This window comes from Mesoplodon mirus (assembly GCF_964341445.2).
Source record: "Mesoplodon mirus genome assembly, chromosome: 5".
NCBI lineage: Eukaryota > Metazoa > Chordata > Mammalia > Artiodactyla > Ziphiidae > Mesoplodon > Mesoplodon mirus.
The window spans coordinates 106,088,907-106,115,653 of record NC_138980.1 but is presented as its reverse complement, the minus strand read 5'-3'; the positions used below and the strand labels follow the sequence as shown (position 1 = coordinate 106,115,653).

General features: G+C 41.2%; 1 protein-coding gene across 9 annotated transcripts in view; it reads left to right on the top strand.

Annotated features, from left to right (window-relative positions):
• Window positions 1-26,747, top strand: part of CAST (calpastatin) — a 121,121-nt gene that overhangs the window by 82,186 nt on the left and 12,188 nt on the right. For all 9 annotated transcript variants that reach the window (XM_082623644.1, XM_082623643.1, XM_082623640.1 and 6 more), the window contains 18 exons: window positions 166-264; window positions 1,781-1,861; window positions 2,512-2,550; window positions 3,257-3,349; window positions 3,495-3,584; window positions 4,880-4,981; window positions 8,477-8,560; window positions 9,881-9,928; window positions 11,097-11,192; window positions 12,876-12,971; window positions 16,750-16,851; window positions 17,326-17,409; window positions 19,690-19,731; window positions 19,905-19,976; window positions 21,087-21,185; window positions 23,069-23,176; window positions 24,699-24,791; window positions 26,458-26,502. In XM_082623644.1, coding sequence (XP_082479770.1) covers window positions 166-264; window positions 1,781-1,861; window positions 2,512-2,550; window positions 3,257-3,349; window positions 3,495-3,584; window positions 4,880-4,981; window positions 8,477-8,560; window positions 9,881-9,928; window positions 11,097-11,192; window positions 12,876-12,971; window positions 16,750-16,851; window positions 17,326-17,409; window positions 19,690-19,731; window positions 19,905-19,976; window positions 21,087-21,185; window positions 23,069-23,176; window positions 24,699-24,791; window positions 26,458-26,502 — 1,473 coding nt within the window. The remainder of the gene's footprint in view (window positions 1-165; window positions 265-1,780; window positions 1,862-2,511; window positions 2,551-3,256; window positions 3,350-3,494; window positions 3,585-4,879; window positions 4,982-8,476; window positions 8,561-9,880; window positions 9,929-11,096; window positions 11,193-12,875; window positions 12,972-16,749; window positions 16,852-17,325; window positions 17,410-19,689; window positions 19,732-19,904; window positions 19,977-21,086; window positions 21,186-23,068; window positions 23,177-24,698; window positions 24,792-26,457; window positions 26,503-26,747) is intronic.

The window sequence follows — 26,747 nt, the reverse complement described above, 5'->3', positions numbered from 1 at the left end:
TGGGACTTTAAATAATAAGTTCTGTTACAGATGAGATTTTAACCATTTAAGAACTTTTGGTGTTTGGTATTTTTCTACACAGAATTTTTTTTTTGGTAGTTAAAAAATCAAAATGAAATATGTGTAACAAATAACATTTACATATCTGCTCTTTTTGTTTTCCAGTCAGGCATGGATGCTGCTTTGGATAACTTAATAGACACTTTAGGAGAACCTGAAGAAACTAAAGAAGATAATACAACATATACTGGACCTGAAGTTTTGGTAAGTGATCTTGATGTCGATAAAGATTCATACTTAATGAGTAGGAGAGCTAGTAGGTCATGGTCATGATGCACAAAAGAATATATAGTGTTCTGTGTGGAGAGAAGCAGTATGCTGTCAGTATCAGTAATAGCAACTGAAAATTAGTGTTGTGGATGGAAACTGTCCTAAGGTGGCTATGCGATTCCGTTGATCAGCAAATACTGATTGATTGTCTCTGCTGAGGCTGCAGCTGGGATATAGTCTGTTGGATCACAGAGACTTATTTTCTTTCTTCGAGGCTTAAGTCCAGTGGACTTCGACTTATTTTCGTTTCCAGATATTTCCCATCCTATCACTTGAACTTATCTTGATTTCTAGATATTTTCTACCCTCAGTTCATCTCTATTCCTGATTCATAAAAAGCAAGAAAGTTATGTTCCTTGACATTAATAAAAGACATTCCATAGACTATAAGAAAATATTGCAACAGTCATAACAAAGGATTTGTTTCTAGAATTTCTGAAGATTTTTTAAAACTGAGAAAAAGACAACCCAATAGAAAATTAGGAGAAAATTTGGCCAATAGACACATGAAAGTCTCCCTAGTAATTAGGAAACTGGTACTAAAACACAGAGAGATAGCACTTCACACTCACCTGATTGGCAGAAGTGTAAAAGTCTGACAACTGGCCCGGAGCCTGTGGATGTCACATGAAGATGTGCACACCCTCTAACCAGCAATCCCACATCTAGAGAGACTTGCTGGAGGGAGCCTTGCCCAGGTGTATAAGGAGTTCTAAGAACAGGTGAAACATTTGGAAATGATTTTGTTCAACAGGAGACAAGATGATATAGTGGAACACTTTATAGTGGTTAAAATGGCTTATTCATGTATCAATATGGATAACATTACGAAAACATAACTTTGAATAAAAATAGTACATTACCAAATGACATAAGAATTTGATACCATTTATATAACACTTGAAAATAGGCAAAGTAATGGTGTATATTGATTATGGGTATCTACATGTGGAATAATTGTTTTAAAATATACTCAGCTTTACATTGATGGATGTGATAAAGTTCAGGATGATGGCTATCTCTGGAAAACAAGGAAGAGGAATTGGATTGGAGAGCGCTATAAAAGAAACATCACTGATTTTTTTCTTATTACATAAGAAATAACTAGATCTGCTGAGTTATATAGATATTCACTGTTATCAACTGCTCTTTTGTAGGTATAGAAATATTAGATAATGAAAAATATTTTTAAATAAAATGCATTTTATATATGAATCAAATTTAATATAGTGGTTTGAATATTTTATAGCATTACTAATGGGTTAAGCCAATTAAATATGGGCAAGTATTTGTGGAAACAGAATTTCAGAGTTGTGTAAAATATTGGCTTCTAAATGATTTATATTTACTCTCAATAGTTCCATAAATTAATAATGCAATAGTACTTTGGTTTAAGAATATGTATATAACATTCTCAGCTAATATCCTTATGTATACGGTTTTCTTCTAGGATCTGATTAGTTCTACTTACATAGAGGAATTGGGTAAAAGAGAAGTCACACTTCCTCCAAAATATAGGGAACTTTTAAATGTAAGTTAAACAATCCTTTACTTATACTTTATTGTTTCTTTTTTGGAATTATAATTTTTATCACATTAATATATCCAGTTTTTTTAACTTAGATAATATAATGGGTGTGCAAAATTGTCATTACTCTGAAGCTCACTGTATTACTTTGGTAGGGCTGCCATATCAGAGTATCCCAGACTGTATGGCTTAAACAGCAGAAACTTACTGTCTCACATTTCTGGGGGCTAGAAGACTGGAATCAAGATGTGGGCAGGGTTGGCTCCTTCTGAAGGCTGTGAGAGGAAGATCTGTCTCAGGCCTCTCTCCTTGGTCTATAGATACCTACATGTGGAGTAATTCCACATCTTCTATGTGTACATGTCTGCATGTTGTCTTTTCTCTACGTGGATCTCTGGGTCATTTCCCCCTTTTATAGGAACACTGGTCCTATTGAATTAGGGCCCCTTTTAGTGTTCTCATTTAACCTTAATTACCTCTTCAAAGGCCCTGTCTTCAAATACAGTCATTCTGAGCTTCTAGGAGATAGGACTTCAGCATATGCATTTTGGGAGGACACAACTCAGCCCATAGCATTCACTGAGCTATGCATTTTGCCAATTGTAAGGATTAATTTTGCCTTCTCAGCATCATCAAATTAATATTTGTTTCAGAAAAAAGAAGGGATCACAGGGCCTCCTCCAGACTCTTCGGTGAGTTCACATAAATGCCTTCTAAGATCAGATTTAACATTTTTTATATCTTTGGTTGGGGGGACAGAGTTATCAATTCTATATTTTGGGATTATGACTATATTAATCTCTAAATCAGATGAAGTTTCCATCTGTTCAGAGAACGGGGGTGGGCCTGGGGGTTGTTTCAATGCGTGTTTATTTCCTAAGTAGTTTTTTTGAGGGAAAGAAGAATGGGGACAAGAAAGTTTTAGGATAAAATAAATGTTAATAAAAATAGGATGAGAGGGGCTTCCCTGGTGGCGCAGTGGTTGAGAGTCCACCTGCCGATGCAGGGGACACGGGTTTGTGCCCCAGTCCGGGAGGATCCCACATGCCGCGGAGCGGCTGGGGCCGTGAGCCATGGCCGCTGAGCCTGTGCGTCCAGAGCCTGTGCTCCGCAACGGGAGAGGCCACAACAGTGAGAGGCCCGCGTACAGCAAAAAAAAAAAAAAGGATGAGAATATCCTAACATGTAATATGTTGAGAAGAGAGAAACAGGAAAATAATATTTATTGAGCATCCAGTTTCCTCCCAAACATAGGCTTTCATCTGAGTTATTTCGTTGAACAACTCATTTGGTAGTCAAGGAATTGCAAAAGTACATTCTTCGCTTGCTGGGTTTATAATCTGATCTGTCACTTGAATGATTCCCACATGTGACCCTTCGTGCTGCCTGTTTCTTTAGAAACCCCTGGGGCCCGGTGATGCCATAGATGCCTTGTCATCAGACTTCACCTGCAGTTCTCCTACGGCTGATGGGAAGAAAACCAAGGAAGAGGTATTGTTTTTAATGTAATGAGGGAAAGTTGTTAGAAACCATCTCATACTTTAAGAGAACAACAACTTTTTAGTTCTGGTTATTACAATTTGGTTAATACATTTCCTTCTTCTGTAAGTCAAATCTTTTGTATTTTGTTTTTCAGAAGTCTACAGAAGAGGTTTTAAAAGCTCAGTCAACTGAACTAATCAAAAGTGTTTCTCCACCCAAGGAGAAAAAAAGAAAGGTGGAAGAGGTATAAAAAAATTACTTCTTTAAAATTAAGCATGGGGGGCTTCCCTGGTGGCGCAGTGGTTGGGAGTCCACCTGCCGATGCAGGGGACATGGGTTCATGCCCCGGTCCGGGAAGATCCCACATGCCGCGGAGCTGCTGGGCCCGTGAGCCGTGGCTGCTGGGCCTGCGCGTCCGGAGCCTGTGCTCCGCAGCGGGAGAGGCCACAGCGGTGAGAGGCCCGCGTACCGCAAAAAAAAAAAAAAAAAAAAATTAAGCATGGTCCGCCTGACAGCAGTTGCTTTCCTGAGGCTCATCTAGCTGATTGGGGAGAACCCCAATAGTGCATCACACCTACTGAGCATCTTTGCTCCCTCGGGCCTGTGTAGAACGGTGAAACCAGTCAGGGTTGTATTGGTCATCTCCAAGCAGGCCTGCTTTGTTTCTCCAAATGCTTAGGGGTGATTTCAGCACACTTGCCTTGGTTGTGGAATAAGATTATCTCACCATCACACTACACAGAAGAGCAGGATCCCAGAGGAACTGCACTCTTGGGACATCAAATCTTCAACTTGATTTTCTAAAGGAGTTTGAGTCCTGTGAATCACTAGGGAGATGTTGTTATAGCTGCTTCTCTCCACCTTAACCGCAGTTGCCTATAACTTAATTCTTGTGAATCCTGAAAGGTGGGACTGCAGCTCTGGGCTGGATGAGAAAACATGTCCCATCTGCAGATGGTCCAGATAATCCAAGGAGCCGTTTCTGTTGGTGCTTCTCTGCCTCTCGCTCCTGGAGTGGGCGGTTTATTTTTATCTGGCTTGAGGAGCAGCGCGAGCACCACACCCCTGGGAGTGGGAGTTCCTACAGCCATCAGCCACTTCAGGGCCCCCTGCTTCCTGGGCTTAGCTGTCGTGCTGAAGGACAGGGTTGTCAGAAGTCATTTTTAGAGACATTTTTAGAAAAAGAAAAGCAGGATAGTTAAAGTTTAGTTCTTGCAGCTTTTATTTTGATATGAGTATTTTATAATATTATTATTACAGTTACGCTTCTAGCTTGCTAAGTAAGAGGTGAAGTGTACCTCTGAGAGTACTGTGTCTGTAGAAACGAGTCCTAAGCCCCAGTTTTCACTCACTGGTAAGTTCTTCTTTCTTCCTCTCTTTTACTAGATTTTAAATAAAATTGCCTTCCTAGAGTCCTTCCCCAATCCACAACTTATTCTTAGAGATTTAAACTTTTGAATTTCACAAAGAAATGGGTGGATTGTTTAGGTTGAGGAGATGTTCTCTTTTTAATGTACCGAATTTTTTTTCCCCTCACAGGACACAATGAGTGATCAGGCACTCGAGGCTCTGTCAGCTTCGCTGGGCAGCCGGAAGTCAGAACCTGAGCTCGACCTCAGCTCCATTAAGGAAGTCAATGAGGTACTGACCTTGGAGTTCACATACAAAGCCCGTTAGTCTTCAGGTTACAAGGTTACAAAGCTAATGCATTACACATGTTTAGAATTCTTGTACCATTTTTATTTTCTTAGACATTTTAAATGAACTGTTCTTTGTCCTGCTTTACTTTCAGGGTCTGGCTAATTTAGATATTTATTGCTGGGGAGTTAGCAACCAGAAAGGATATTTCAGTGTTTGTCTTGTTAACCATCTAGAATTTTAATACTTAAAATGAACACTAATCTTCTTTGCCAATTCTCAAACGACACCTGACTAAACAAGATAACACGGAGGCAGTGGCCTGGTGACAAATAGTTTTGTCCGCTCTCATGGCAATTGGACATTTGTATTTTCAAAAGGTTCCAGGTGCTTCTCTTTATAAGGAGAGAGGGAGATGGTTGCAGATGGGGTGGGAGATCCTTTTTATAACTATGGGGGAAAATGTTGAAAACGTGTCCCAAATTAGAATAAAATCAAGCAACAATTACTTTATAACTGGATTTGCTGCGTGTTTAGAGTGTGATGCTGGGGAGTGTTTACCCCACCACACGCCAAGACCTTAACAAGCCTTATGAGCCAAAGCAAGCTTGTATTTGGCGGAAGAGAGTGTTCATATTAAATTTCAATTTTTAAAGAATTGTTTAACTGAGTCCTCTGGGGGAAAAGAGGAGGGAAAGCATAGAGCCGTCCTGCGGGCATCCTTGGCCAGGCAGTGTGGTGGTGGGGACCCTCAGGGGCGCCAGCCTATCAGCTCAGGGTGGGAGCTGGCAGTTGTCGCTGTCACAATGCTGCTGCCTCTGCTGTCACTTCCTGTTCTGAGTCACTGGGGAAGGTGACTCCCAGCAACGCCCCCTGAGTCTGGGACTGCCCTGGTCTGAAATGGGCCAGTTTCTATCTTCGACTTTCTTTGAGGGCTTGCCGGGCGCAGTGTGGCACGACAGGCTTTGCGAAGGCGAACACAAGGGAGCAGGGGAAGCAGTCCTTGTCCTCCAGGACCAAGTAATGTATTGGGAGAAAGGGAAACTTTGATGACAACACAGTGCAAGGTGCACAATGTCTCAAGGAAAGGGTGGTCCTGGCAGGATGCTGGCGGTCCACCACCAAGGGCTGCATGGTAGCCAGCCAATGGCACATCTGCCTCAGGCTGTTTACAGATGATTAAGGTGATTTAAGAAGATGATAATTTGGGGACAGAAAGTATAAACATAATCCCAGGATGAAAAGACTCTTAGAGTGACTAAAATCAGATAGGTAGATGTGAAAAAGTTATGTAGGGCTTCCCTGGTGGCGCAGTGGTTGAGAGTCCGCCTGCCGATGCAGGGGACACGGGTTCATGCCCCGGTTCGGGAAGATCCCACATGCCGCGGAGCGGCTGGGCCCGTGAGCCATGGCCGCTGAGCCTGCGCGTCCGGAGCCTGTGCTCCGCAACAGGAGAGGCCACAACAGTGAGAGGCCCGCATACAGCAAAAAAAAAAAAGTTATGTAAAAATAACTTTTAAACAGTTTGGGTTTAGGGATGCATATACATGTATTAAATTTCCTCTAGAAAGTTAGCAAACTTCTAAAATTTGAACAAAAAGGTTATTCTACTCTTAACACTAGTTTTCCTTTTTAATTATATACAAAGTGTAAAGATTCTCCAATCCTCTGGATTCTTAAGTTGAATTTTTAGTACCTGATGGTGAATTCGCTACTTCCTGGGTAGTCTGCTGTGATAAGGCTCATAAAGGTCGATATGCTATAGGAGTCCACGGCCACTCCAGCATGTTCCGCACCAGAGGATGCTTCAGAGAAGAGGTCCATGCCTACTTGTCATTCTTATAATGTATCATAATGCATTTATTCTGTAGTGATACCTCATTATTAATCTCCCCTATTTCTAGTGTAGTTACCTAGTCTGGAACTATTTCAATTCAGGGGATGTTTGTTTTCACCGCCTACTGGATACAAACCACAATGCAGTCATTTAAAGAATATAAAGATCAAAGAATAGAAAGGATCTAGCTGTGCATGTGACTCACTGTTCACAAGCCTAAGTGGAGAGGACAGTCCTATACAGGTGACTCTTTCATGAGGACTGTTTTATAGCCAATGACCTCACAAATCCCTGAACTGGGGAGTACCACTGTATAACAGGACTGACTTCATATCCTGCAGTAGAATGTAACGGGAAATATTTTTTTAAAAATCCTTTCATCCCAGTTATTATTCTATAGAACAATACAACTATAATTCCAAAGCCTAGAAAAGTACCTGGCTTATTAAAAGTGCTCATTAAATATTTTAAAATTAATCAACTAACTAAGCATTCAGTGGAGAACCACAATCTTAGGCTGAGATGTAGATGGGAGCAATAGGCTGAGCTAGAATCAGCTAAATACCCACGCCACCCGCCCCCAAACCAGCACACACACACACTTTTGTGCCCAGGAGCTCCTTGATTTGTGATTTAAATCCATGCCTTGATACAGGTACAAATTATTACATATCATGGAACTTTGCATTACCCACCAGGAGTTTAAAATCAAATGTTATATCCTAGAACCCACTGATCTGCCATGGAACTGCACTTTTATTTCTAATGCATTTGGTTGTGCATGGTTCAGTAATCCAGTGACGTCTTGGTGTTACTGAAGGGAGTTCTTTTAAAAGCAGTAAAACCAGGGCTTCCCTGGTGGCGCAGTGGTTAAGAATCCTCCTGCCAATGCAGGGGACACGGGTTCGAGCCCTGTTCCGGGAAGATCCCACATGCCGCGGAGCAACTAAGCCCATGCGCCGCAACTACTGAGTGCGTACTCTAGAGCCCGTGCTCTGCAACAAGAGAAGCCACTGCTATGAGAAGCCCATGCACTGCAAAGAAGAGTAGCCCCCACTCGCCACCACTAGAGAAAGCCCACACGCAGCAACGAAGACCCAATGCAGCCAAAAATAAATAAAATAAGTTTTTTTTTTTAAAAAGGGAAAACTGATTATCCATGGATCAGCCAAGATTTGTGATGGGATGCCTCTCCCCTTTCTGAACTGTGTTTAACATTCATGAGAATTGGTTGTTTTCTCCCCCTTAGATAACTGCCTTATTGAGTACGACAGGTGAAGGCTGTAAAATAATTGCAGCCAGCTTGTGCACTGTGCTTACCTTTCTTCAAAGGATATTTTATTTAATTTTCTTTGCTGATCCTTACAAGTCAGCAAGCTAGGTAAGGATTCTTAGTAGCCCCATTTTACAGCTGAAGAAACTGAGCCAAAGAAAGTCTAGGTGGCTTCCCAAGGTCATAGAGACAGGGCAGGGACACCTCCCCAGGATTCCTGGCTGTGTTGTTTCTTTCTCCATCACCCTACACTGCCTTCCTCCTAACTGCTCACCGGGCACTTTAATCTGATTTGGTCTCCTCCACGACACCCATGGAGAACATAAAGTGATGTCGTATTTTACATGTATTATCCAAATGCTTATTTTTTTTTCTCCACCTTCCTCAGGCAAAAGCCAAAGAAGAGAAACTAAAGAAGTGTGGTGAAGATGAGGAAACGGTCCCACCAAAGTATAGATTAAAACCAGCCACGGTACGTTGTTTGCCACGGTGCGTGACAGCAGCTCACTCCTCCTGCCTTCGCATCACATTTTGTCCTGTCTGTCCCCATGATACTTAAGGACGTGTCTGATAATTAACTCTGAAAACCCTGAACCCTTTATTCTCTGTCTTCTACAGTTGGACCCTTTAAAAGAGGGTTTCCTAAGTAATGACCGTGTGGTCATTAAAATTCCCACAAATTCAAGTGTTTCAACTATTAACCATGCTTGACATAGGTCCTTAACCTTAAAGCAGAAGGAATAATGTGGGAATAATATTTTCTCTAACTGCTATATGGATGAAAGCACATAGATCTTCTAAGTGGTAGATAAACATACAATGATTTACCAGTATCCTCAGTGAAGATGGTTTTGTTATTGTTGGTTTCAGTTTGACGTGAGGATGGTGGACTTATTCCTGTACTTATATTTGTAATTTATCTTTGAAATAATACACATAAACATATGGTGGAAAATAGCTACAATGCTTGTATATGGAAAGTTTCTCATTTTAGAAACATTCTAAATTGTGAATTCTGAAAAACCAGTTTTATAAGAATGATATCTTATCTCTTCACCCTGGGTTGGAGAATTGAAGCTCTTTTCAATCTTTTATTGATGTAGCTGCATCTTTCTAGCCAAAGAACTTTTTAAAAAATTCTACTTCCTTATCCAAAAGATGGAAATTATTTTTCAGTAATTTTTAAAAATTATTTATTTATTTATTTATTTATTTATTTTTGGCTGCACTGGGTCTTCGTTGCCGCGCTTGGGTTTTCTCTAGGTGCGGCGAGCAGGGGCTACTCTTTGTTGCGGTGTGCGGGCTTCCCATTGCGGTGGTTTCTCTTGTTGTGGAGCACAGGCTCTAGGCGTGCAGGCTTCAGTAGTTGTGGCACGTGGGCTCAGTATTGTGGCTCGCGGGCTCTAGAGCACAAGCTCAGTAGTTGTGGCGCACGGCCTTAGTTGCTCTGCGGCATGTGGGATCTTCCCGGACCAGGGCTTGAACCCATGTCCCCTGCATTTTGGTAGGTGTGTTCTTAACCACTGTGCCACCAGGGAAGTCCCTTCAGTAACTTTTAAAGAAAAGTAATTGCATTATACTTTATAGCATTCGGTTTCTTGATTTTTACAGCTCAACTCCTTATTCTGATACTTCATAAAAAAATTAATTTGAAACACAAACTCACTCAGATATATGGCAAAAAAAAACAATCTCTCCTCTCATATCCTGGAATTTCTAAAACAAACTTAATGGATCAAGAAAGCAAAATTTTCTATTTCATTTTAAATGTATTTTTAATTTCATTTTACAGGATAAAGATGGAAAACCACTCTTACCAGATGTTGAAGAAAAACCCAAGGTTAGGAAATAAGTTTTTTTTGATACTTAAAAAACAATAGAACTGTAAGGTATAAACAGATAATTTTGACAGACCAGATCTCACTGTAGAGACTTGCATGCCAGCCTACTATTAAGGAGAGAGGAACTTTTGACAGCAACACCTGGCTTAGATCTCTGACTCTTTTTCACATATTTTAATGATTATTTATCTCATGAATTATTACTAAAATATTACAAATTTATAGGTGATGTTCGTTGAACATTAGGAGCCGATATCAAGAGGGCCCTTAAATTTGGTTGTTAGCACTTTGTTTGATCCTAATTACAGCATCAAGTGCTCTAATGATTCTGTGCTGCCTTTACTTAATTTGGTGTTAATCAGCATAGTTACCTATCATGATGATATTAAGCAACTACATTTATTAGTCACTTACTGTGTGCCTGACACTACACTAAATGGTGTTGTGTGTTATCATTTTGAGTCCTCACTGAATGAGGAAGGCACTATTATTATTCCCATTTTACAGGTGAGGAAATTGAGACACAGAAGGATTCTGTAAATAGCCCAAAGTCAAACAGCTAGGGAATAGCAAGGCTAGGACTCGAAACTCTGTCTATCCAACTCTGGGGCCCAGCTTCTGAATTACATGAATTACATTCTGTCATAGATTAGAGCATGTGGAGATATTGACTAATTATAGTAAACGAATAATACCACTTCACCTGAAGGAACTAGGGATAGCAGAACTTTCCTGCCAAAACCCCATGTAGTCATAGGGAAGGAGTATATGATCTATGTTTCTTCTGACTTATTCATAAGGAAAGTCGCTGGAAGTAGAAAAAATTATCACATAAGGAAAAACGATAAAGATCTTCACTGGAACAAACAGGCAATCTTATTTGAGCAAAATTACTCTGAAATTGAAGTATCAGGAAAACTTCAAACTAAATAAACCATTAACATGTTTGTGGTACTGAGGTGTTTAGTATTCCTTATTTGTTGCATGACACTTACCTTACATTGATAAATGAAACATAAACCCTGTATAAATTAACTTTGGGTTTTAGATCCTAAAATATGACATAATACGTGTTTACCAGAAAACCTTTTTCTCTATGAAAGCTTTTTTCTTTTATCAAAGTAAAAATAATTTTCTTCATATTATATAATATTTCTTATGTTACAGCCCCTGAGTGAATCAGAACTCATTGATGAACTTTCAGAAGATCTTGACCGATCTAAGTGTAAAGAAAAACAATCTAAGCCAACTGAAAAAACAGAAGTACGTTTCTAAAAATAAAAATCTCCAGTTTTTGTTGTTTTTTAATGTTTTTCTATAATCTTAAAAATGTGAGACCAAAACTTCTAACAGGAAGTGGCTGATAAAAGGGCCCATCTTGCCATCTTTTTTCACATGCAGTTTTCATGTTGCCTGTTTCTGGATGTGCTTTATTTTCCCAGGCTGACCCTCATATTCTTGCAGTTTAAGTCCTTTAGTTAATTATTCCTTCAGGAAGGCATTCACACCCCTGCTTTTCTTTCCATTCTGGCTTCTGTAACTGACCTAGTTAAACTTGTCATCACTCGTCACCTCAAGATGGCAATGGCCTGTGTCTTTGGTCTCCTTCCAGCCCATCCCATATGTCCACCGGCATTATTCTTTCTCAAGCATGTTTGTAGCCACAACATTCCCCTGCTCCAACCCTCAGGAGTTCCCATTCCCTACAAAAAAGTTCCTGCTCATGTATTTGGGCCCCAGCTTCCTTTCATGCCAAGATGTGTCCCCCTATCAGTAAACTCAGATTGTAAGCACTTGTGTGTTTCCAAGGCTTTTCTCATATGGTTCCTCCTGCATAGAATAACCTCTCCAAATTTTAGATCAACTAAAATCGTAGTCATCCCTTTAAGGCTCAGCTAAAATATGGCCTTTGTCTCCTGCATTTCCCTCCCCAAACCTTACCACCCTTCCAACTCTTGTTAAGCAGAATACAACACACCAGGGAGGTCTGTCATGCTTTCTTTATATATCCCTGTTGAGGCATGTTGCAAACAAGATTTTAGCTGCACTGGTCCTTACTTCTAACATTTATACATATTTTTAAATAGTAAATTCCTTGAAAGAAGAGCTCATGCCCTATTAATGATCATCTGCTGAGCACCTTGCATACAGGATAGCCTTCCATAAATGTCTGGATTAAAAACAATCTGTTTGAAATTTTACTCTTGTAACAAAATAGCACAGTGATTCTCAAACTTCAGTACACATCAGGATGATGTGGAGTGTTTGTTAAGGCACACATTACTGGGTCCCAACCCCAGAATTCCCGATTTAGTATGTTGAGGTGGGGACCAAGAATTTGGATTTCTAACAAGTTCCCTGGTAGTGCTGAGGCTGCTGATCCAGGGACCTCACTTTTAGAACCCCTGGGATAGCCTTACTACCTTGCATTTGTACGTAGCTATTTACAATTTACAGGGTGCTCTTAGATATATAAAAATGAGGTATTTAAATAAAATATTGTATTGCATTTATAATTGGTATATTATTATTGTTACATATTATATGATGGCAAATAATATAAATAATAATAGTTGATAAAATTCACTGAGCTTACTGTGTTCCCAGGTACTATGCAAAGCACTTAGCATGTTTTATCTCATTCAAGGCCCCTATCAACCCTTGAGATGTAGGTACTATAATTGTCCTCATTTTGCAGATGTGGAAACTGTGTCTCAGAGACGTTTAGTAACCTACCTAAGGTAAGAGGTGAAACCAAGGTGAAGTAATGGTAGCTGAAGAGTTTCAACATGCCTTGACTTATTTACTGCTCAAAATCCTTGGGCATTCAAGAAAGTCATGCTCACAGCATATGGTGTAGCAGACTGTATTGTTGGTCTATCATTGTTCAGTCTTAATAACTGGATATTTCTAAAAATTCGTCATTGTACCTGCTTCTTTCTGCAGGAGTCTCAGGCTGCTGCCCCTACTCCTGTGGCAGCAGCCGTGCCTCGGACCTCCTTGTGTTGTGTGCAGTCAGTCCCGCCCCCGTCAGCCTCAGCGGTGAGTGGTCCTCTGGGCACTGAGAAATGTCTTGAGAAAGTAATGTTCTTCCTTCCCTGCCCTTTCTGCTATGTATTACCGTTCTATTACTTTATCCTAACAAAATAAAAATAAAATCTTAGATAGCTATATTATCCTCTGTTTAGGCTTCTGGGAGGAGCTAGAAACTCAGGCTAGATTTAAATTTTTAATTCAACTGCTGCAAACTGTTTTGTTTAGTTTTGACTTTCTGAAATTGTTTCTAGCTCCTCGGCTACTGTGGTTAAGCATGCTTCTTCACATTCCTGTGCCTTTCAAGCTGATTTGGTGTCCCACAAATAGCCCGATGTTACTTTTTATTGACTCTCCTGGTGGAATCATCTGTACCTTTGTCATCATGACTCCTCTCTCAACTGAAGGGAGACAGGTGGACTCACTTCCTTTCCCCTTCCTTCTTTTCTTGCCTCTCTCTCACTTCCTAATTTTTCTATAAAGTATGATATTTAACTAGTTGAATCTGTTTTCTTTGGAATTCAGTGAGTTTTGTTTCCATTAGCAGATAGAATCTGACTCAGAGAATAACAGCTGATGGAACTATGTTTCGTTAGTACAGACTTAGTGAATCTACACTCTGAATAACTAAACTTGTTCTAGATGCTTTGCAATATCTTCTCATTAAATTTTCACAAGGACACTGTGAAGGCTGTTCTGATCATGTCTCTCTTATAAACGAGGGAAATGAACTCTGAGTTGACCTTGAGCAATTCACTTAACCTTTCAGAACCTCAGCTGGGATGTAAGATATGGCCCCTGCTCTCAGCCCGCTTCAGGTCTAGTTTGGATATGGGCCAGGTTCAGGCTTCCAGTTTAGTTTGATCATTCTCATATGGGACAAGGGCAGCAGGAACTGCTTTCCAGGAGGAACTCGAAAGGTTTGCAGGTGGAGGACAGGATCCTATTGAGAAGTGGGAATAGCACTGTTTTCCTGGGGAGACCAGCAAACCCAGGACAGCCCAGCACAGAGGTGTGGAGCCCTTCAGGTATTGGGGTATGTGCATTTAGTTGTTTAAGAGGGCCTTGAAGAAGATGTAGGACAAGCATCCTAGGTATCCTGAGTGGCTGCTTCCTGCCAGGGAAATCCTGGGTGCCAGCTGCAAGTCCCCTCACAGTCCAGGGTCTCCCTCCTGCCTTAGACAGGACGTGACCTCCTTTTTATTTGGTGGGAGAGTCTCAGGGTACCCTCCAAAAACTTTCACATTGTGGTATTCAGGCACAGGCCACAGTGGTAAAGAACAGGAGAGGAAGAGAGAATCTGGGAAGAGACTGGCGAAGGAAGTAGGCACAGAGGCAGTGATTGGAATCAAAAAGATAGTAGCCAATATTCCAGGGCAGAACTCTTGTGACCTAAACATGTGTCATCTACCTGTTGTGTCAACTGTGACTGCCAGGGCCTTAGAGCCAAGTTAGTTCCTTTCCAGCTTTATCCTGACTATAGAGAGTTGAGCATTGGATTTTTAATAGAGAGAAAAAACAAAAAAAAAGAGCTCTTGTCTTTCTATTCTCTGACCACCTTTCCTGGGCTTCTACTCCACCAACTCTGGTTACCACAGTTGCCGAGTTTATCATCACTGAGGTCAGTTGGCATTTCTGGGACTGTGACACCCATGGGAGCCAGAAAGAATAGCCGCAGAGTGTGATAAAGGTCAGAGAACTCAAGAGAGGCTGGAGGATCAGTGAGCAAAAGGAAACAGAAAGCCCAGGGGAAGGAGATGAATGTCTGCCCTCTGCAGTTCGTGTTGTAGAAAAAGAAAGTTTATTGAGCAAATCCAAAGACCTGAGTTCTAGTTCTGAACCTGACGACAAAAATAGAAGCTTTTGGGCTTCCCTGGTGGCGCAGTGGTTGAGAGTCCGCCTGCCGATGCAGGGGACACGGGTTCATGCCCCGGTCCGGGAAGATCCCACATGCCGTGGAGTGGCTGGGCCCGTGAGCCATGGCCGCTGAGCCTGCGCGTCCGGGGCCTGTGCTCCGCAACCAGAGAGGCCACAGCAGTGAGAGGCCCTCGTACCACCAAAAAAAAAAAAAAAAAAAAGAAGCTTTTGTTGTTGGTCCTGTTTCCAAATTCTTTAGCTCTTAAGACTGCTGCTTCTCCTAGCTTTTCTAACTCGGTTTCACTTATTTCTTGAGCCAAAGGGCACAGGCTTGGGAAGCAGTAGTTTCCAAAGATTCTGCAGCAGAGAGTAGAAAACAGAAGTGTGAGCAGGTGACTTGGATCAGGTAGCAATCAGGTTGCTTGGCTAAGACTTGGGGACCGCTGCAGCTCTTAGTTACAATCCCAAGCAGGTTGGAAACATCAGGGATGTTTGTTGCCCCCCAGAATAAAACCTATGCAGTGTCCAACCACTAGATGGTGATAAATCACTTTCCACTCGATGGCCCTTTTTTCACTGGTGATCTTTACTTTGTGGTGCAGCTTAGCAACACTTTTCTTACTTAGGATGATGGCTAATCTATATAAAACAGAAAGACGCTTTTACTCTAAAATTCCAATATGTACTCCATGTGAAGTCATATACTTTTACAATAAGAATAATCTTTGAGACTGTTTAATTCAGGAGCTTTCACACTTTTGACCAAGACCAGAGTTGGAAATTCATGGATTCTGCAACCCAGGACCCACACAGTAGAACAATAGTTTAGTAAATGATACTTATCCTTGATATGCATGATGCATTCTATTTTATATTCTTCATTTTAAAAAAGTCCTGACCATGAACTACTAAATTGATTTTAAGAGCTCATCATGTATGGATCATGACCTGTGGTTTGGAAAAAGCTGGATCTAGTCCTCTCTTTAGCCCAAACATAATTTATCCTTTATTTTCCCTTTATGCCGTTTATGTTCTGTGTTCATCCAGTTTAATTTTAAATACCACTGTGGTCAGAGCTCACTATATCACAGCAAGCACATTTCATTTTCAACAACTGGACCACAGGTAGACTGTTCTCATTGGGCCACTCAGGTTAATAAGTCACAGGCCGTCACCTGAACTGGCGTGAATCCACTCTGACCAGTAGAAGCCACATAGAGAACACAAGCTTCTGTGCCTCAGTAGAGGCTCAGCCGGAGCCATTGCCTCCGGGCTCAGCTGTTTCACTGGGAAGAATGTCCTCTCGAGGGCTTTTCTGAAAGCTTTCCTGTGCCATCTCTAAAGCAGTCACATAAAGATCACTTCTTTCTTCTTTCCTGGCTTTCAGCTTCTGTGTGGTGTTACCCATTCTCTTAACTTCCTAATTTCTGAACCAAAACGTGGGTTAGATCTTAAAAGTTTCTCAGTGTCAGTACATAAATTACACACACTTAATGTTTAACATAAGAAACTTGCTCTAACTTTTAACACTTCAGGATTTTTTTCTTTTTTTTTTTTTTGCGGTACGCGGGCCCCTCACTGCTGTGGCCTCTCCCTTTGCGGAGCACAGGCTCCGGACGCGCAGGCTCAGCGGCCATGGCTCACGGGCCCAGCCGCTCCGCGGCATGTGGGATCTTCCCGGACCGGGGCACGAACCCGTGTCCCCTGCATCGGCAGGCGGACTCTCAACCACTGCGCCACCAGGGAAGCCCAACACTTCAGGATTTTTAAACAGATTCTAATTCAGTTGATTTTTTAGACTATTAAAAGATGACATGTGCTTCTTATCTAGGCCTGAAATAAGGATATGCCCATCTGAATTGTTTGTTGTAGTCTCTTTTAAAAGGAATGCTTAACCACCTACTTAGTATACCTCCTGATGTGCTTTTAGAAGGGCATGGGGCCACATGATGCTATAGAAGCCTTGGCTGGAAGCCTGGGGAAAAAGGAAGCTGGTCCAGAAGTTGGAAAGCCTGTGGAGGATAAAGTCAAGGTAATGGCGGCTCAGATACTTCTAGAAAGGAACTATCGTTGATCGCCCTGACTCCCCAGATAACTCAGTCATTTTTTAAAATTTCCTACAACACATGACGAGCTGTCTTTCTCTGTTATTGTGCATGTCCTGTTTAATAAGCAAACCCTGAGTGAGCATCAGTGTTTAGGTGCAGCAGTGGATGGCTGGCGTGCACGTATCAGAGTTCTGAGTCTCACCTCGTCCACCTGCATTTCCATTGCTGAGGGGTCAGGAGAGAAGTGGCACTGCCTCTACCGCTCTTCACGACGGCCTCTTAGCCCAGCAGGCTAAGAGTGGTGCTGTTTGAGCCTGCCAAACCAGGGTACAGTGTCAAAGACAGAGTTGCTCTAGGAACCTAACAGTGGATTTGTTGACCTCAAATTTAGTCACTCAGGCATCCACTTTATGAGAAAAAGATGTATTAACATTGAAAATGGTTTAATGTTTATTCAGGAGAAAGCCAAAGAAGAAGATCGTGAAAAACTTGGTGAAAAAGAAGAAACAATTCCTCCTGATTATAGATTAGAAGAGGTCAAGGTAAACGGGCTGGGATCTTTTTCTAATTTATTTTAATTTATATTGAATTTCATATACATGAAAAAGGGACATGCGAACAGGCCTGGGATATAAAGATCGTGTTTCTTAGTATTTCTACACCAAATAGTATCAGTTCACTAATATCCTGTTTGCACACCAGCTATGAAACTAAAATATTCCTAAGTGGCCTTTTACTCCTCCCTTAGGTGAAAGAAATATAATGTTTTAACTACCTAATTTTTGCCTGTCTTATAAGTGGCTTGTTAGACTACCAGAAGCAAAGAAAACTTAGGAAACCTTTATACAGATAGGAAAACCAAAATGAGCAACAATCACTTCCTGAGGAAAGATTTACAAACCTTAAATATAAGTTGACAAATAAGAGAGCCGACTTGACACTGAATATAGTGAGTGATAAATTGACCCATTTCTTTTATTTTGAACGTAGCTTGTACAGACCAAGTGACAAGGGGGAGGCCGCTACTTAAGAGATATGCCACTTCATGAATAATGCAGGAAAATCAGATTGATGCTCCTCGTATGCATGCAGGTGTACTAGTCCGTTTATTTGGCAAAGGCAGGAACTATACTGAGCTTTCCCCGATCGAAAGTTTATTATTCTGGATACCTTTAGTCTGCTTCCTTTCTGCATTTCACAATTCAGTTGAAACCATGGCCTTTCTATTCATTTCGGCTTGTTCATTTGCAAGGTTCTTAGACTGTGTGGCCCTTAAGCAGCTGTCACATTTGAAAAAGGCTGGTCAAGTGCCCGTAACTCTCTTCCGAGTAGGAGGCTGGTTACTTTCTCTCTCCTTTTGCTGAATGTTAGTAGCAGTTTTTAAGAATGCAGCTGATTAGCTTTCCTGACCGCTTTATTCTGCGGTAGTTTCATCCTTCTCTGAACTTGTTGATTCTGCCCATTGTTACTTACCTGTAGCTTTGTAACATTTCCAGGTGCTGGCTCGATCTCTTGTTTAAATCCTATGTTGTTCTTCTTCAGCTCTGCTCCCATCAGGCCTCTTCAGTAGACTTAGCTCCCTGAGGGTAGACCACAGGTTCCCCCTTCCAGACACGGGATGATCTCAGTTTGAGTGTGGAGCAGACGTGCCCTCGTCCCTGCTCCTATGTGTCACTTCGGAAATGTGCTGCCTTGGCAGCTAAGGGATGGTGGAGAGCAAGCCTCAGGCTGTTTCCCTCCTCACTGAACAGTGGTCAGAAGGTACATGTGAACGTGCAGAGCAGGTGGAAATGGGGGTAAAGGAGTTTGTCAAAAGGGAAGCTGGTGATACTCTCAACCATTGCATCTCCTTGAATTTTAACAAAACAAAAAACACCTTGACCAGTTTATCAGAAGTACACGGTTGACCCTGGAGCAACACAGGTTTGAATTGTGTGGGTTCACTTATATTTGGATTTTTTTCAGTAGTCACACTACAGCACTATACCTTCTGCAGTTGGTTGAATTCATGGATGCAGAACCACAGATACAGAGGGCCGAGTATAAATTATACACAGATTTTTGACTGCTTGGGAGGTCCATGCCCCTAACCCCCATGTCTTCCAAGGGTTAACTGTGTGTTTAAAGAGAGAATCTTGCACTTATTTTTGCGTGTGTAGATACATGGGATTTACCATTTATTTATAAATCTTCATTTACTAAAGAGCCCCAAATGCTTTATCGATTTTGTCCTGTTACTCAGAAGTGGCACTCAGAGTCATTTGAAGGTTGGCATCATCTGAGCCTCAGGGTGAGCTCCCTGAGGGCAGGGATTTGTCTGTCCTACTTTCTGTGGTATTCCGGTGCTTAGTAGAGGGCTTGGCGCAGAGGTAATTCATACTAGTTGGATGTGCTGCCTGTACAGTTAACCAGCTTTTTCGAGGCAACTTGTGCAAAGCCCACTCCCCAGGCAGGTGAGGGTCTCATCCCCGTGCTCCCTCAGTGTCCTGTGCACACTCTCACAGCCCCATGTGCCATGCACTACATTAACTGCTCACGTGCTCCCCCTACACTAGTGTGGGCTTCTGAGGTTGGCAAGCCACGCTCAATCCGTTTGCAGCCCCCGTGCCTAGGGAATGCCCGATGTGTGCCAGCTGTTTGTTGACATGAGCTAATCAGAGGATATTTCCTGGTGAGAGAATCTATTTCCTGAGATGATGAATCAAATTTGTAATGTACTATATCATCAGGTATAACCTGTCGACCTCTTATAATGTTTATAAGGTGCATACTTAGGATACACGTGAAATGACTCAATGCCATGTTTTTGTCCCCCTGCATAGGATAAAGATGGAAAACCACTACTGCCAAAGGAGCCACTCCCAGTAAGCAAGCCAGTTTTCTCTGAGTGTATCTCTCTCCTTTGGCCCTGATGATTAATTCGGGGAGGGCATAGCTTTTCTGTGGAATGAGTTGATCAGCATATAAACAGTGACAACATTTTGAAGAGGAGACTGATGAGGTGGTGTTTGTTGATACATTTCCTGGTTCTTTGCAGCCCTTGAGTGAAGACTTCCTCCTTGATGCTTTGTCCAACGACTTCACCATTCCCCCAAGCACTTCATCTCTTGTAAGTCTTCTGAGATTCCTGGTTTTATTTCCGTACTTTTAGGGTAGCAGAAATAAATGGAAACTTGTGACTTAGAACCTGATGTGGGAGCTGAGAAAACAATCACAAAATTAATGGCCCTCAACCCACTGTAGCCATAAAAAATGTGTTCCATCTGAAATATTGGTCCGGCACAGAGGATGTTTTCGACAGTGTAACTAATTGAACCAATGAGCATGCACTCTATCAAGTATACCTATGAAAAGAGAATTTAAAATTGAGTTGTCCAATACATTTGAAAAATAAATGCATAAAAATATGAAAAAATACTAAAAAGCATTTTTCAGTATTTTTAGGGAAGATTAACCCAACTAAACACCAGGATTTATTAACAGTAATGACAAAAAATACAGTTCTGATTCAGAAAGCGAAGCCACAGGCCAATGGGAAAGAAATCCAGAAATGAACATAAATGACAGATTTAGTGTTTCTTTAAAATGAGAAATCATTATTTCAGAAAGATTCTAGAATAATATACCATTTAACATTAAGAAAAAAATGATACAGCTGAAGCTTCTTCATCCCATATACCAAGTATTAAAGCAATAGTAGCACATAATTTTATACCTAATACATGATCAGAATCTAAAATGTGATAAATCTCTAATTTAGGCAAGCAAGGCCATGGGAGACAGGCATGGCCATTTGTTGCTTGTGGCACTGTGAGTTTCTAGCAACTTTGAGAGGGCACTTGGCAGAATATAGCTAGCACCATAAAAAGAGCCACTTCTAGAACTTATTCAGAGCAATTAATTACAGAGGAGAAAGCTGAAAACTGCAAACAACCTAAACGTGCAACAAGAAATGTATAAACTACAGTACTCTAAATCAGTAGCTTGTTGAATGTTTAGGATAATAAATGGGAATAGGAAATTGTATAAAATAATGTATGGAATAGGACGTAGAACAAAAATGGCTCTTAAGATGCTGTGTTGCTGTGCTTCCATTTGGATCAAGAGAAAAACAATCAAAAATCTATACTGAGAGTTGTATTTAAGAGATGGTATGTGGGCATAATTTGTATACACCATATTACTGGTCAAAATCTTTTTGTTTGTTTTCTTACAAAAGCAACCTGAAGATGCTAAACTTTCAGCTGTCATTTCTGAAGTGGTTTCCCAAACCCCAGCTCCAACCAACCACTCTGCAGGTCCACCCCCAGACACTCCGGTAAGCAACAGAGTTTATGAGTACTTTTTTCAGCAGCAACAAAAAGGAGAAAGAAAATAGGACTCCTCCTCAGAGTAAATGAAAATCAACAAAATTGTTAGGAAGAACAGGCACCTTCTGTTTCAGAAGAGGTAAGACTGGTGAGACAGGGAGATGACAGAGAATATCTAAAATGATTAAATATATAAAACAATGTATGTGAAAGTATTTTATACACAGTGAAGGAGCTTAATATTATTGTTGCTTTATTAGAATTGAAGTACAATAATGTGCATTGTGTATATGTTCAGATTATTAGATTTTTAAAAATTATTTAGCTTTCCTGATAATTGATGTTCTCCTCCTTTATATTTTTCCTGATCCATGCTATAAATACTACTCATTATTTAACCTCAAGTTTACTTTAAGGAATTGCTCAGTGTTTGAGCTTCTCTCTGCCCCCAAAATTCACAAACTCCTCATGGAATAGCATTGTTTTCCTCCCATTCACACCAGTAAAAACTTGTCATTTTCATGCTAGTAATAGAAAAACCTCAGGGTCAATATTGTGTTAATTATTTACATGTTCTGAGGCAAGACTGTGGGACCAAAGCTTTTCCAGACTTCCTTGATTTTCTTTGCAGTACCAAATTATACATTATCCAGGAGACCATGGCACATCAAAAGATAAAGAGATCGCCCTAAGCCAGATCCCCATCTCCTTGGTTGAGAAGAAGTGCCTCATTTGCTAGTTGGAGATGAAGTAGCTTTAGTGAAGTCAGCTATGCTTCCTTTCCTTTTGATGAAGCATCAAAGCTTATTTAGTGCTGTACTCTGAGATTCTGAGTGAATTTTCATCCTGTTGGGTTAATGTGGGATCATCTGAGAATATCCAGAGGCACAAATGACAAAGCCCAGACCCAGCTATGGGTAGCACCACCATTAGCTGCTATAATCCTGGGCTCTAATGAAGCACTTAAAACCAGTAAACTGCCCTCTCTCCATGTGTCTATGTGTGTGTCTGTGTATGTACACATACCCACAATGACAGAAGCCCCTGTGCAACAGAAAGGAAGGCTGCCATTTACACTTCAATTCTTTTTTTTTTTTTTTTTTTTTTTGCGGTACGTGGGCCTCTCCTGTTGTGGAGCACAGGCTCCGGACATGCAGGCTCAGCGGCCATGGCTCACGGGCCCAGCCGCTCCGCGGCATGTGGGATCTTCCCGGACCGGGGCACGAACCCGTGTCCCCTGCATCGGCAGGCGGACTCTCAACCACTGCGCCACCAGGGAAGCCCTACACTTCAATTCTTAATACTCAGATTCTAGGGGCCCCTGTGATTGAGGCTATTAATAAACATCCACAATCAAAAGCCTTTTTTCCTTTCACAGGTATGTTTTAGAATGACACCTATCCCATCACTTTTCCCATCAGAGTTTCTAGTGTTAGTTAATATTTTATTTGAAGATATCATTAAAACTAGGTATAAATCTTTCTTTACAGGAATACACTTGGGAATCAAAGAGTAAACTAAGCTATCATAATTCATGTGACTTTTCTTTGCTGGGAACATACTGTTACATATATTGAAAGCATCATAAGACATATTTTCTAGAAAAATCAGGCCAGGAACTCCATCTTTTTAGGGAGGGACCTATTTTCTTAGAAAAGAAAGACATCCAGGGGTGGGGCGGGGTAGACAGGTGCAGACAAGTGCTGAGAGTGAAAGATGAGGGAGAAAGAGCACCAAGCAAGGATCACCAATCCAGCACCTCTGCCCGCCTGCCCATCTCCCTGGTGACAACCCCATAAGCTCATAGAAGTCTTAGTGGCAGTGTCGGGGCTGCACTCCAACAGGTGACCTGATTTGGCTAACCAGTGACTGATTCAGATTTACTTTTTAGCGGAGTGACGACAAAGAACTTGACGATGCCCTGGATCAACTTTCTGACAGTCTCGGGCAAAGACAGCCTGATCCAGATGAGAACAAACCCCTAGAAGATAAAGTCAAGGTAAAAGAAAACAAAATCATTAATAAGTGAAAATTGAAAGTTATTATAGCACAGAATACCCTACCCTCCACACAAAGGGGAAAATCCGCTCTGACTTCGCCTGGAGTCAGTGAACGGTTGGATAACTTCAGCCTAATTTTTTCCTACTCCATGGTGTATGTGGTGTCTCTTTCCTCTCTGAGGTCTGTGCTATGGCACAGATTCAGGCAAACGTCCTGTTCATGAGGCTAGACTTTGTGATGATGGAAAAGCCAGCCCTGCTTTGTTAATTTTATTCTCTTCTCACATTTTTTCTTGGTTGTATCTGGCAGTAAGTTTATCATACATATCTGTTGCACACATGTGCATTTTTTAGGTTCACAAGTTTTGTAAATGTAGTGGCAGAGGCTTCCCTAGCAGTCGTCCCTGCTATCAAAACTAACTGCATTGGACCAGGAGTTCAGCACCACAGAGGTGCCCACAAGGCGCAGACTCTTATCGCTATATATCTTGTACAACATGTAGAAGTGTACTTATTTATACTTAATATTCAGTACTTAACAGTCCATTTAGCTTGGAACCAGAAAGGTAACGTCCCACACAAATCTATGTCTCAAAGACAGGGCATTTCAAAGAATCCTTAGGTCTCGATTCTACCATTGTCATAGGAATATCGAGGTGAACTCAACCTGTAATTGAAAAATGAAATTTTAATGATGCAGAAAAATTAAATCTGTACCCCACCCCTGGGGTGGGGAGCTGTTCCTGAATCCAGGACCGAGAGACCAGCCACGTCCCACTGAGGCACGGATGCTGGGAGGTGGGTACTGCTTACTCAACAGCAGGTATTTGCTCACCTGCAACACAAACAAACAGCACGTCCCTTCAGATTTGCTCCTGTCCTGGCCCTTCAGGGCTCCTTATAAAGAGGCAAAGTTGTAAATAGTACCTCTTAAGTGCCAAGGTACAGCAACTTGATTTTGTTATTTAAAAAGTGAAACAGTGAAAGATATTTCATAACCGTGGGTTTTTATCTCCTTCCATGGTTTCTGAAGATAATTATTTAATCATTTATTTCCATTTAAAATACAGGTAGAAAATTAATAGGTGTGGATTGACAAACAGAAGCACTGGGTTTACTTGTTTCCATCAACTGAAAGTCTGTTGACATTGTTGTTCTCTCGCTTACAAATTTAAGAGACCCTATTTTTTTTTTTTTGCCTCAGAAAAGTCCAGTAAAAGCTGAATGCTGCATTTTAGAATGTACTCTCGGGCCTCCCTGGTGGCGCAGTGGTTGAGAGTCCGCCTGCCGATGCAGGGGATACGGGTTCGTGCCCCGGTCTGGGAGGATCCCATATGCCGCGGAGCGGCTGGACCCGTAAGCCATGGCCGCTGGGCCTGCGCATCCGGAGCCTGTGCTCCGCAACGGGAGAGGCCACAACAGTGAGAGGCCCGCATACCGCAAAAAGAAAAAAAAAAAAAGAATGTACTCTCTAAGTGAAGGCGGAACTGAATCATAATTGTATATGTTCAATGTTTACAGGAAAAAGTGAAAGCTGAACACAGAGACAAGCTGGGAGAAAGGGATGACACCATCCCACCTAAATATCAACATCTCTTGGATGACGACAAGGAGGTAAATGAGGTCAATGTCTAGGTTAGATGATATATGCTCCAAAGTGTTTGAGATTCAAACCTCATGAATAGGAGGTACACTGTAACGATAGCATAAAAATGCAACATGACTGATGCTTTTAATCTGTCCCCACTGAGCAGGCTGTCTAGAATTCTGTTTAATGTTTATTTGAGCCAGTACTGTTGGATGTTTACTGTGCTGGGCACTGTGGCATAGAGAGTTGAATAATGTTCATTCACTCACTGATGCTTAACAGTGATTCTGTGGCATGTACATATATGAATTCTCCTTGCAAGAAAAGGCTATACAAAGAATATTTGTAATCTTGACTGAAGCAGAGTTTCTCTGTTGAAGGAGAACAGAAAAAGAGCTAGTACCGGAATAATTCATAGAGCAAATACAACCCCTCCAAGACCTGCTGTCTTTCTTCTCCTACAATACCACCTGTGCTGTTGAGCGTGAAGACAGACAAAACCATATTCCCAATCACAAGTCCTATTTCTCTATCCAAATGCACTCTGTCAAGAAGTCTCTGTCTTTGTCTCTAACATGGAAGCCAGTTTCTCTTAGGTCAACCTGGTCTGTACCCTGCCCCTTCCTATTTGGCTCTTAGATGCAAGTCCATTAGATGTTAAGTAACCCTTTCCAGGCCTGTTCATCCAATAAAAACAAGGAAGTGTAACTTACATCTTTCTCTTCCTGTACTGATGCATGTGAGGGGTTTGATGACTGTGGTTTATAGAATATTATCAGCCGCAGTGTCTTCTGTTACAGGAATCAGTTCTCCTTGCTTGTATCAAGTATTCACAATAGCAGCTGTGCATCCTGCTAGGATCCTCCCTGCTTAGATAGTCCCATGTGACTCTGCTGTATTCTTTAGGAAATGTATTATTTAGTATCCTTGCCTTTGCAGATGGGAAAAATCCCTAATGAGTTGTCCTTGTAATCCTCACCGAAAAAAATCTATCTACAGACCATTCCTTTCCAAGTGTAATAAGCTATAGTAGATAAGCATATAGTAAATTAGTAAATAAGACATAAAAACACAAGTTACTTTTCGTAACATTTTAACTAGAATTATACAATGACAAAGTTGCTAAAATAGTGTTTCTTTCACTTCCAGGAACAGACAGACTCACCCTTGCATTTTCTCCAAGGTTATTGAAATAGTTATAGGGTAGTCGTTAAGCAAAGCTGGTGAAGAAATAATAGGGACACAGGTTTATCAGTTGTGCAAATCTATACAGTAGTCCCTTGGTGTCCACAGGGCATTAGTTCCAGGACCCCCAGATACCAATGTCTGAGGATGCTCAAGTTCCTTATATAAAATGGCATAACATTTCCATGTAACCCTACACACATTCTCCTCTATACTCTAAATCATCTCTAGATTACTTAGAATACCTAATACAATGTAAGTGCCAGGTAAGTAGTTGCCAGCATGTGGCAAATTCAAATTTTGCTTTTTGGAACTTTCTAGAATTTTATTTCCCTAAATATTTTTGATCTGCCGGTTGGTTGAATCTGCCAGTGCAGAATCCACAGATGCAGGGGGCTGACTGAACTCCATTTCAAGTCACTGAATAAGAGATTATATAAATACTGACTACACCTAAGTAAACCTTTACAAAAATTTGTTTAACCGATAGTCTGCTTTGTTTCTAAGGGCAAATCAGCGACACCACCTACAAAGAAACCCAAGGCATCAAAGGTAAATACCGTAGCTGCGTATTTCCATAAAAAAGACTTTTTTAAACTCTAGCTGCGACTTTTACATTTTAGAAATCTGAAATTCACTGAATGCCTACCTTGTGCTTGGTGTGATGCCAAGGCATGTGTGTAAGAGTGTATTATTTCTGTCTTCCCAAGTCCATTCAAGCTAGGCAGTTCCATTTTCCAGGTTAGAAAATCAAAGCTCAGAGAATACTAAGCAACTTGTATAAAACAGTAGAAGAA